This window comes from Chrysemys picta, unplaced genomic scaffold (assembly GCF_011386835.1).
Source record: "Chrysemys picta bellii isolate R12L10 unplaced genomic scaffold, ASM1138683v2 scaf338, whole genome shotgun sequence".
NCBI lineage: Eukaryota > Metazoa > Chordata > Testudines > Emydidae > Chrysemys > Chrysemys picta.
In genome coordinates this window covers 2832-15204 of record NW_027053045.1, presented here as the reverse complement: position 1 = coordinate 15204, position 12373 = coordinate 2832, and the positions used below count along the sequence as shown (strand labels likewise).

General features: G+C 45.3%; 1 protein-coding gene across 2 annotated transcripts in view; it reads right to left on the bottom strand.

Moving 5' to 3' along the window:
* Positions 1 to 12143, bottom strand: part of LOC135978611 (interferon-induced very large GTPase 1-like) — a 42909-nt gene extending 30766 nt beyond the window's left edge. The window contains exons 1-7 of one of the 2 annotated variants that reach the window (XM_065579488.1): positions 12017 to 12067; positions 11407 to 11542; positions 9020 to 9129; positions 6807 to 6906; positions 4110 to 4414; positions 2477 to 2548; positions 582 to 681 (exon numbers count right to left, since the gene is read on the bottom strand). In XM_065579488.1, coding sequence (XP_065435560.1) covers positions 582 to 681; positions 2477 to 2548; positions 4110 to 4414; positions 6807 to 6906; positions 9020 to 9119 — 677 coding nt within the window. In that variant the 5' untranslated portion in view covers positions 9120 to 9129; positions 11407 to 11542; positions 12017 to 12067. Of the gene's footprint in view, positions 1 to 581; positions 682 to 2476; positions 2549 to 4109; positions 4415 to 6806; positions 6907 to 9019; positions 9130 to 11406; positions 11543 to 12016 lie in introns of both variants that reach the window. The other variant, XM_065579487.1, reaches the window with a different exon arrangement.
* Between the last annotated feature and the right edge of the window lie 230 nt (positions 12144 to 12373).

Sequence of the window (12373 nt, the reverse complement as noted above, 5' to 3'; positions counted from 1 at the left end):
ACACTATCTGCCCCTAGGCACTGTACCATTGCCTCCCTTCTCTCATGTCATGCCCCATCTTCCCTCTGTATCCTGTCCTTCCACCCCACTTGTCTTGTGATTGTACCCTGTTTTCCTAGTCCTGCCACCTATCTGTCCCCATGTCCTAGTCCCCCGAACCACATTTCTATCCCATTGCAACCTGAACCCAACCTCATCTGTCCTGGTCTCCCCCTGGCTCCCATCCTCACCTTGCGTCCAGACTCTAGTCCCCCTTTATTATTTTCCCATTGTACCCCTTGCGTTGCATGGCTCTTCCTTCCCCAAGCTTCACATCAGGGACCACCCCTGGCCTGGTGCAACTTCCTGTTGTGCAAGTCCTCCCCTCCATTACACCAGCATGAACCAGAAATGACTCTGTTGGACCCAATGGAGTTACCCCACTTTAAAGCTGGTGTGAGCAAGTGCAGAATCAGAGCCATTTTTCTCAGCCCTTTGTGAGCCAGGATTTGTTTCTGATGTGTAGAACAAGAGTCAGAACATCACAGCAATGACCCTGAGGAGACACTTTCCCCCTAAGACCTTCTTTTCACAAAAGTTACCTTCTGGTTGGTGCCGCCATAGCCGTTCCACTGATGTCATCTCCCACAGGGTCCTCAGTCCTATAACTCAGCAATGCCATGTTAGCAGCTGGTGCTGGCACTGCATGATAAAACAGAACAAAACGCTCAGTGAGACATGGAGGGGTTCATAGGAACCATCGTCTGAATTGCTCAGTGCAAAGCATAAATGAGATTATGGAATTGGCAAGTCTACATTTTCCAGTTCATTGGGGTATTGTATACCAGCTACTATCGTACCCAGAGGGAAGATTGCAAGACAGATCTGGCTGGTCGAAAAGCAGGAGTGAAGCTTGATGGCCCTCATGTTCAAATGTTGGAGCTATCTCCCCCATATTACACCACTGTATTGACTTGGAGGGCTCTCAGTGAGAGCAGAATGTAGCCCATTATGTGTAAGTAACCTTTGTCTGGTCCATCCCACTATAAGGGAGGGAAATGATGATTGACAGTATGTCAAGAAGCACAGGGTCCCAGTGGTACAGCTAGAACAGCTGTAGTATCACTAGATTTCCTCAGCATAAACAACTGCAGATACATCAGCAGAAGAAAAGGGTCCTAGAGGACATGATACCCTAATACTAGAGGTTTCTACTCAAAGACAGAAAAACTCGTTTTGCCAGTTTCAAGCCCACTTTAACCTTGTGGGGCTGGAAGTCTGACTGACATTAGTGAGTTTGAGTTCTGCTTAAGCAAGATGGTGCAAAAGGTAGAAGAAAGAAGGGTATCCAGTTAAAAAGGCATATGAAAAATGCAGCAGAGGGTGGGAACAGGAAAGCACAAAGATTATGAACATGGAGCCCAGGGATTGGGCTGTGATGGGGTAAGAAGAGGAGTTGAATAAACTCAGTTGAAATACTAGAGCACAATATTATACACAGGACTCCCACTTTTGACAGCTTTGCTCTTCTCTCTCTAACTCACAGCACAGAATTCCTATTACTCAGAAACACTGTTCTGAGAGGTGCGTCTCTTGTGGGAGCATGAAAGGGAATCCATACATTAAACTGCGGAGGAAAAATATTTGCCATTTCAGTCTGGTCTTGTGAAGCCAAAACAATTTCATGAGGGCTACCGAAAACTTTAGACTACACAAGATTCACTCATTCCCAGTGTAGATTCTGTAGTCACTGCCAGTTATTGGCAGTGTAGGGAGAGAATGGCTCATGCCTATTAATTAACATTGACCAGATTTGATGGCCTCCTCTGCATGACACTGGTTAAACTCCCATTAATATTTTTCTTATAGTTCTGGACACCTTAATACCAGCAATATGTAGGGCATATGGCTGGGATGATTTAGTTAGGGATTAGTCCTGCTTTGAGCAGGGGGTTGGACTAGATGACCTCCTGAGGTCCCTTCCAACCCTGATATTCTATGATTCTAGAAACTGAGGGAATACGCAGAAGAGCAGCACAAATAAATCCTGGGGTTAGAGAAACTAACTGTATTAGGAGTCAGGCGTTCTTGGCTCTCAGTGCCATGTTGTAGGCAACAGGGCACATGGCTTCCTGAGAGAAGGGATGTGACTAGGACTAATAGATCTCATAATGGGACACTTCTGAGGAATATAAGGACTAATACCATACAGTAGCAGACTGTGGAGCAGTCTACCAAGGGAAGGGGTGAATGTCCCAGGCCTTGGAACATTTACACGCCACTGGAGGAGCACTGGAGGATAGACTAGAGGGAATACTGAAACTCTGGACAGAGGGGCTGGGTGGAGAAGATGGGACTCTTGTTAACTCTTTAAAACGGGGAAGGGACTGAGAAGCTCATAGAGGGGTCGCCCCCAGATAAACCACCTTTCTGTTTAGAAAGGTCTTTGTCCACTAGGTCTGCAAAGTGCACTATCCTGTAGAGTTAAAGACAATACCTTGAGGATTCAATGTCTCTGAAGACTCAGGGCCACCTAGATTCCTGGATCTATTCTCCACGGTTACAGACACTGAAAAGAAACAAGATCTTTAAGACTCTCTTTATATCGATTTCTTCTTGGCCTTTTGTCAGAATTAGGAGGGTGTCCCTCATCCCCCAGGATGTTTGCATCACCCACCACAATCACATTGACAGAATTCACATGAAATGCAGAGATAAAGGAAATGTGAATGGGCTTCAGTAAACTGTGTGACAGACAGCAGGGAAAGTGGGAGATGGTGTTGCACATTGCAGGATAAAAGCAGGACTTGCACAGAGACATGATCTGGCCGTGTTTTATTCCAAGATAAAGGGGAAATGTGGCTTTTGTGCCCAGGAATGAAGCTCCTGCAATGAAACCAACTTGATTCATACATTCTACTCTATGGTCATCCTAACTACTTGGAAGGAATCTGTATGACATGGAGACCACCTAAACACTGGCCCCTTTTTCCATTCAATGTCTCTTACACTCTAGTCCTGTCTCAGTCTACATTACAGACATCACCCCTTAGGGTTCATTCAGCTGCTATTTTACCTTTCCCTTAACTAGTAAGAAGCAGACTAGACTGATCAACCCTGACTCCTCGGGTTCATTAACAGCAGGCAGTTACAACCCCTGTTTCTCCATTTCAATAGGCCCAGGTGCTGTGGGATGTTAATATGGCATTTGCTGCACTGAAGACTCCTTTTGTGTCCCCTTTCACACACCAGACCAAGTGCAAACCATGGAAACTGGAAACATTTGCGTCTGCTGGTGGTGACTTTAGGCTGGGTGCACTCCAGGCATCTTGGGATGCACTTCACACCAAATTCAGCGAAGGTGCTAAGGACTTAACTAGGATTTCAGAGTGGTAGTGGAATCTCACATTCCCCCCTTTGTCACCTTAGGTGGGGTCTTGGCCACAACCTGCAAACCTTTACTATGTATGCAGTCCCACTGAAACGTGCAGTCCCCTCACCTGACAACTTGAATGTTCTAAGAGCCACGACCTCTAAGAACATCCATCTAGCTTTTGTTTCATTCACAGAATCTTTTTTGGTCAAACTGTACCAATAGCTGCCTGAAAGCTGCCCCAATAGCTGCCTGAAAGCACTGATTAATTTATGTCAAGGAATAAAAGTTACAAACATGCCAATCTGAAACTCTTGACATAAAATTAATCCATCGGAATGAATATCTAGCAGCTCACCTCACAGCATCCAACAGAACTGACAATCAGCTAAACTCCCAGAGAGCTCGCAAGCCCCGTCTGCACCCCAGCCTTCACCAGACTCCTCCCCCTGCAAAATAGCTATGTTACCCATCCTGCCCTGGACCACACATAACCCCTGCACAATGACCAGCAAGGGACCCTACAGAGCTGCACTGTTTGTTGCACTGGAGATGCATATGCCTGTGCCAGGCTCCCTCCTGCAGTGGGACTGCACCACTTCCAGAACCAGGGAACCCCTATGTCCTAGACACAATGGCATCATTTGCTACTAAATAAGAATCTAGTTGGAAATGGGTCCCCATTCATTTTGTGACAATTGCATTATTACTGTAAAGAAATGTTTAAAAAAATAACAGAATGAATGATACCACTTACTATCTCCTGAGTATTGCAAATGTTGCTGTAAATCAGGATATATCCTTTGCAAACTCTCCAGAAATTGCATACAGGTCAATCCCCCCTTCCTTGGAATCAGAATCAGCAGTTTTCTCATTTTGTTTCTTGTATCATCTTCTTTGTTGACTCCATCGTACTCCTGCATTGTGATGACTGACTGGCAGAGTAACTCATCCAAAACATTGTCAGCATCATTTTGAAGTAAGTTGACCAGTTTATTCCGTTCCCTTTGTATCATCTCCAAGTACTTTTCAGCAGCATTTGCTGTTACGGAGTCACATGGTCTGGAATAGTAATTTTTTTTATACATTAACTGTACCTCAGGATCAAGAAATAGACATTTGAAACAACTATCGTTAGATTGGATTTAACATAATATTTTGCAGAAAAAATGGTTACCTACCTTTTTTGTAACTGTTGTTCTTCAAGACATGTTGCTCATGTTCATTCCATCCTAGGTGTGCATGTTCCCACGTGTGTGGTCGTCAGAGATTTTGCCTTACATTATCAATAGGATCAGCAGTGGCACCCCTTGAGTGCCGTGCTCATGCATCGGTATATCAGGCACCACTGACCTCTCAGTTCCTTCTTGCCGGTAACTCTGACAGAAGGGCAGGTAATGGAATGGATGTGAGCAACACATCTTGAAGAACAACCATTATGGAAGGTAGGGAACCGTTTTTTCTTCTTCGAGTGCTTGCTCGTGTTGATTCCATTCTGGGTGACTCACCAGCAGTGTCTTTGGAGGTGGGCTCAGCGTTCACAGTCAGCGTTCATGCAGCTTGCAGCACTGCTCTGCCAAAACAAGTGCCATCTCAAGCCTGCTGGGTAATGCATAATGAGATGTGAACGTGTGGACAGACAACCAGGTAGCGGCCCTACAGATATCTTGGATTGGTACGCCCTAGTCGAGTGTGCCATCACGATTGCCAGCGGAGGCACTTTTGCCAGCTCAGAGCAGTAGTGGATGCAGGCAGTGATCCAGGATGAAATCCTTTGAGCAGACACTGGGCGACCTTTCATTCTGTCTGCCACCGCAACGAGCAACTGTGTCAACTTACAGAATGGCTTTGTCCTATCTATGTAAAAGGCCAGCACGCTCCTGATGTCCAGGACGTGCAAACTGCATTCCTCATCTGACGCATGAGACTTTGCAAAGAAGACAGGTAAGTATATGTCCTGGCCAGTATGAAACTGGAAAATTACCTTGGGCAGAAATGCTGGGTGTGGCCACAGCTGGCCTTATCCTACTAGAATACCATATAGGGCAGTTCTGAAGTAAGTGCCCTGATCTTGGACATCCTGTGGGCTGATGCTATCACAACAAGGAACGAAAACTTCCAGGAGAGAAGTAGGAGAGAGCAAGAAGCCAGAGGCTCAAAGGGGAGGCCCCACAGCCTCAACAGCATAAGATTCAGGTCCTAGGGAATGGCAGGGTCCCAGATTTGTGAGTAGAGATACTACAGACCTTTCAAAAACCATGCCATCATGTTGTGAACAAAGACTAACCTGCCTTGAAGTGGATGGTGGAAAGCCAAACTAGTGGCCAGGTGGACCTTGATCAATTACAGGGACAAAGCTTGGAGCTTTGCAGAAGATAATCCACAATCTCCTGCAGCAAGCCCTGCCCTGCCCAGATATGCCGTCCGAGGCCCTGCCTGTGAGCCTTTTCCACTTGGCCAGGTAAGTCACTCTGGTAAAGTCTTTTCTACTACCCAGCAAGACCTGCTGAACTCAGGTTAAGTGTAGCACTGCCAGGTTTGGGTGCAGAAGACTGCCATGGGGCAAAGTCCCCAATGGGACTCTAACTTCTAACACCTACTAAACATTAACTACTTATAAACAAACTATTTACAATGCCCTAAGGCTTGAAGTCAGAAGAGACGAAACCGCTAGACCTTGCTAGGCAAGGGAAAGGCGCTCCAACTAATCACCATGGGCAGTAAGAAAGAACTGGGAGGGCGTAGGGCCAGCAGCACCTGATATACTGACGCTTTAGTGTGGCACTCAAGGAATCACCACTGCCGATGCTACAGATACCGCTAAGGCAAAAATCTCTGATGACCGCACACATGGGCACACCTAGAAGGAAATCAACATGAGCAAGCACTGGAAGAAGAACAAGCCTTCTTCAGTAGAGACTAATCAGCAAAGTTAAACAGTTGCAGACAGACAACACCTGTTTACAAGTATTTCCTCTGCTACCTGGAATGATAAGCTCAGTTTACTAGAAGGGGGTGAAACATGGCCATTATAGATCCCAGCAGCTCATGCAAAGTTTCTGTTCAGCATCAATGTATGAATGTACGTAACTTTTTCTCCTTTTATCATCTTCACTAAAATCAGCAATAACCATCAGGAGCCACCCGTTTGCCATTCATGGTGAACATTACCTCAGCTCTTGGTATTGTCCACCTCTAGAAAGGCTAACAAACCTTCTGCCAGGTCTCCTTTCACTTACACCTTCATGAAACAGAAATGACTCAACTGGAGCCAGTGGGAGTCAACCCATGTAAAGCTAGTGTAAGGGAAATTGGAACCATCATTTTCAGCCCATGCTGAACCAGTATTTTCCTCTTGTATGTATAACAACAGTTAGGACATCATGGCAATGACTCTGGAGTGCCAGCTGAGGAGACACTTTCATTGTAAGATCACTATTTTCAGAAAATTTACCCTCTGGTTGATGATGCCAGTGAATCAGCACCAGTGCCATCTCCGACAGGTTCCTCAGCTGTGCGGCTCAGCGATGCTGCATTACCAGCTGGTGCTGACACTGCATGATAGATCAGAACAAAACGCTCAGTGAGATCTTGCTGGGATCATAAGGACCATTGTCTAGGCTGTTCAAAGCAAGAATGAATCCTGCTAGGTGGCTGACAAATCTACTGTGACAGACTGACAAAATCTTGAATGAATTTTATTAAATAAGGTTAAACTTTACTGAGCTAAATTTATCATGGTTAGGAGCCATTGAATTAAAATGCAATGTATGTGTTGTTATATGTATGTACCTTCTCTAGGAGATTGACTAAAGCAAACTCTGGAAAGGGTTAGGAATTCCAAAGGACTTTTTTGTGACAATACACCTGAAATGGAGTTCCTAGGAAGTACCTGGGGAATGCAAATGAACCATTTCAAACCAGCATTTTGAAGATAGGCCCTGGGGAGAGAGACCCATTGTGTACTAATTACCTGCCTCTGGAAACTCGAGATCAACTGTATAAAGGGTGAACTGAGCATGCCACAGAGTGTGCTTGTTTTGAGCTGAAGCTGTAATGAAGTTTTAGCCACATGGAATCCCCTAGGATGGGGGCTTGAAGGACTGCTCCTGCCAGAACCCATGTTAGGATTGGGGGGTTCATGGTAAGCTTATTAGCATGTGTGTAGGTTCTTTTATTGTTTTTAATATCTGTAATGCTTCTTGCCTTAAGAATAAAGTAGGTTTGCTTAGATAGACCTACGTGGTCCTTATAACTGTTGCATTTTTCCCCACAGTGGTCCAGGTAAACTATGCCAGCTCAGGCTCTGAACCACTAAACACTAAAGCAAATGTTTCATTTTAAATGTTGCCATAATCCTACTGAATTTAAGATTTCCTCACAACCACCCAGAGCTGTGCTTTGGAATCCAGAAAAAACAGAGCCACAGCCCCTTGATTGGTGGGAGGATCCCAAAATAGTTTACAGCTGGAGGGGATGATGCTACCTGCACATAGTGGTGCTGATGCAGATGAGTTGGCTGCTGAATCATCACTCACAACATTGAGGGCTTGTGTACACTACCCGCCGGATTGACGGGCAGCGATTGATCCAGCAGGGGTCGATTTATCGCGTCTAGCATAGACACGATAAATCGACCGCTGAGCGCTCTCCTCTCAACTCCGGTACTGCACCAGAACGAGGAGCACAAGTAGAGTCAACAGGAGAGCGTCAGTCGTCAACTTATCACAGTGAAGACACCGCAGTAAGTAGATCTAAGTATGTTGACTTCAGCTACGCTATTCACGTAGCTGAAGTTGCGTATCTTAGATTGACCCCGCGCGGTAGGGTAGACAAGCCCTCTGACTCCACATGGATCTTACTCTTCATGTGGGGCCAGACAGGCTCAAGGAGGTGCTCACTCAAACTTCATGGAGGGCAGGGAGGCAACTATATGAGCTCACCAGTTCTGCAGGCTGATGGCTCCTTCAGAGGGCCAGCTTGGAGGGGTTATGGAAACCAGAGCTAAACACTGTGTGCTGTAAAACCATTTGGGATGGACTCTGGTTCCAGGGACACGTGGTGTGACTGCTCCCAAGTCCCTACATTCCTAGATCAGACTCTCCAAAGACAGTGAACAACAGATTTGATTTGTGTGTATTCAAACCAGAAACCTGACGCTGAGAGGTACACCCATCCAATAAGGGAACACATGTACCACATGATCTATGTATGTCAGCAAAGCAGATATTAAACAGTCACAGCAAACTACCTTAGAATACGTGTAGGTAATCATTTGAATAAGTAAATAATTTTAGCAAAAACACTGTGTTTATGGAGAATGGGCAAACAGAAAAAGAAACAAAATTCACTGAATCTGTAACTCATTACAGGTTATTAGCCAGCACTAAGTGCTTGAGGTCATAGCAAAAAGTCTGACAGTGGGAAAAGGGATGGGGGATGAACAAGATGGAATTTAACAGGACTGGGTCAACTTCTGTGAGTTTATTGGATACACTTTTAAAACTTTTATCACTTCAGTGTGTCTGTGGTGCCAGACTATGATGGGTTTAGGAAGGTTCTGTCTTCAGAGAAGACTTTCTTCACTAGCTCAGCAAGGGCATGATGACTGTGTAACATGGAGAGCAGGAGAAACAGTGACAGATAAGAGGCTAAACAGGACACTACCTGCAGCAATTCCTTTCATGGAGGACGATGGGTCTTCGTGACTCTCAGGCCCCTTCTCTGGGAACACAGGGCCATCTCGATTCTCTGGCCTATTTTCCATATTTCAAGATCTTGGAAAGAAAACCAGATAAAAATCTATTTGGGTCCATGAAGATTCTCATGATCATAGAATCATAGAATATTAGGGTTGGAAGAGACCTCAGGAGGTCATCTAGTCCCACCCCCTGTTCAAAGCAGGACGAACACCAACTAAATCATCCCAGCCAGGGGCCTTAAAACCCTCTAAGGATGGAGATTCCACCACCTCCCTAGGTAACCCATTCCAGTGATTCACCACCCTCCCAGTGAAAAGATGTTCTTGTGTCCTTAGATATGATCCCATCATCCCTTCCTTCCCCCATTCAAAGCATGCACCAGGAATCCAAACACCAGCACACTGGACTTGCCCAACTTCATGGAAAATCTGATTCCCAAACTTAATACAGAATTTCTAGTTTAGGAGCTGTAGAAACCCACAAATCCTGCTAATGCCCCAGAAGCCCCATGGCTGCATCTGTCCAGTGGGGTAAGGACACTCACTGTGCCAAAGGGAGAAAGATCTGCCAGATCCAGGCAAGTCTCAGAGCATCCCCCTATGGATCTTAGCCCTGGCGGGGAAGCTGATGGAGCGGGAGTGTGTCCTGCCAGGCCCTGCCCTGACCCTGAATGGAGACAGAGCACAGAGTTCTGAGGCACTGAGGTACCTTGGGGAAAGAGAACAAACTCCCCAACCCCAAGCACTGGGCAGAGGAAAATGAGGGTAAGTGGCATTGCAGGGTTGGAAGTTGAGACTGGATGTATTTCTAGGAGATACACTCTGGCTCAGAAGGAAGTTCTGGGTGTGATGCTGGAATCACTGGGTGGGTTCTTTGGCCTGGGTTATGTGGGAGGTCAAACTAGATGATCAGAACAACCCCTTCTGGTCTTACTATTTATGAATCTACTGGGGGTGGGATTCGACACCTGGTGAGACGCACGCTGGCTCCTCATTGTTCCAATTTAAATCAAATTTCCAAATACACCGCTACCTCGATATAACACGACCCGATATAACACAAATTCGGATATAATGCAGTAAAGCAGTGCTCCGGCGGGATGGGGGGGTGTGGCTGCGCACTCCAGTGGATCAAAGCAAGTTCAATATAATGCGGTTTCACCTATAACACGGTAAGATTTTTTGGCTTCCGAGGACAGTGTTGTATCATGGTAGAGGTGTAGTATTCATTTGGTTACCAGGTTCTGGAATTGGCTGTATCCCTTGGTGAGATTCGATGCTCACTGCTTTGGGGGTTAGAAGAGATTCAGACACCCGTTCTTCAAAATGGAGTAACTGGGAAGTTGAGATTTATGGCAGGATAAGAAATACAATCAGTGCGTTGGACAAAATCTGCATCTTATTTATTGGCGATTGGAACTGGTGATACTAAGGGTGTGTGTACACACCTGTTGTGCATAGACAGACACATGCTAATCCTGTTCAAACTAGCACACTAAAAATAGCGGTGTTGCCACAGCATCACAGGCAGCAGCTTGGTTAGCTGCCTGAGGATATGCACAGATGCTCAGACAGGTTTGTACTCAGACAGCTAGTCTGAACTGTCGAATGTGCCCCCACCCCCCTCTGCCACCCCACTGTTATTTTTAGGTGCTAGTTTGAGCAAAACTAACACATGGATGATTAGGGGTCTGTAAAACATAACCTATGAGGAAAGATTGAAAAAATTGGGTTTGTTTAGTCTGGAAAAGAGGGGACAGAACTGTTTACAAAAACCTAAAAGGTTGTTACAAGGAGGAGGGAGAAAAATTGTTCTCCTTAACTTCTGATGATAGGACAAAAAGCAATGGACTTAAATTGCAGCAAGGGAGGTTTAGGTTGGACATTAGGAAAAGCTTCTTAACTGTCAGGGTGGTTAGGAACTGGAATAAATTGCCTAGGGAGGTTGTGGAATCTCCATCATTGGAGATTTTTAAGAGCAGGTTAAACAAACACCTGTCAGGAATGGTCTAGATGGTGCTGGTCCTGCTGTGGGTGCAGGGTACTGGACTTCATGACCTTTTGAGGTCCCTTCCAGTCCTGTGATTCTATGTACATCTGCCCCAGCTGGGAATTATACCTCCCAGCTGTTGTGTAGATGTACCCCAAGACTAACAGAGAGTAACATGGTCCGGGAGGGCCCAGGTTTCTTTTAACTTTCCATCTCTGTACATTTCAGCCATTGATCATAAGAATTTTCTGTATGATTAACAATTTAAAACATGCTTGTAAATTGTTTGTGGATGCACCAATAGGTAGCAATCAGCATTAATCGATATCCACTCATTAGTGCTCCAATCCTTCAAAGACTTACAGCCATGCTTAACTTTACTCCGTTCAATGTGACTACTTGCTTGTTAAGATTTTGTACATGTTTCTAGGATCAGGTCCTTGAAATCAAATCTTTGCAGTCTAGGTAATGAAATGAGCATTGAAAGCAATTCACAAACCTGCTGAGTCAAGGAAGACATAGGAATAGGAAATACTGTGTCACTGAAGTCTTTGTAATCTGTCTACAGAAGTAAACTATAAAGACATCCCTGAGCCCACGGTCCTTTCTGTACACAGTAACCCCTATGTCTTTGTGGCGTCAGAAAACTTTAAAAAAGTATTTCACTCACATAATAATGTATTGTATAAAACTACAGAAGGTCACCAAAGTGCTCGGGATGCCAAACATTTAAAACACTTATGTTAATATGTGAATGAAACAGATAGAAATCAGACACCGTATGAAAATGAATCAATATTGTTCAGATTCTGAGCACCTTACTTTGCTCTTCCTCAGTTTTCAATGGTCTTGATTCAGTTTTATTCCACTGAACCCCAAGGGAGTTTCACTGAGAAAGGCTCCCCAGGACTGACCCAGAGGTTTTTGTTCCAAGAAATTGTTCAGTTTTCTTGTAAGAAAGAACGTCACCTACCTCCTGTTCTCCAGCAGAATCAACAGCAAACCCAGCTCCCCATGAAGTCCCACTGCCCTGTGTTGGCCTCATGCTGTATAAATAGCCAATTGGAATCTGAAAGTAAAATGTTTTTGGGGGACTGGCTCTCTGCCTTCTGGTTACTGAAACTCATACACCATTAGAAGAAATGTAGCCACCTGAACTCCCAGAAGTTCAGTATCCTCCCTCTCTCAGCTGGCACTTGGCCCAATCTCCTACCCCGCATGTATGTCTAGTGTGATGTGGGGTTGGGGGGAGGAGGGCAGATGAAACTGGAAGTCTTGGAATTCAAGTTCAGGTGTCAGCTAAATTTACCTTGCAGCTGCCCTCCAGTAA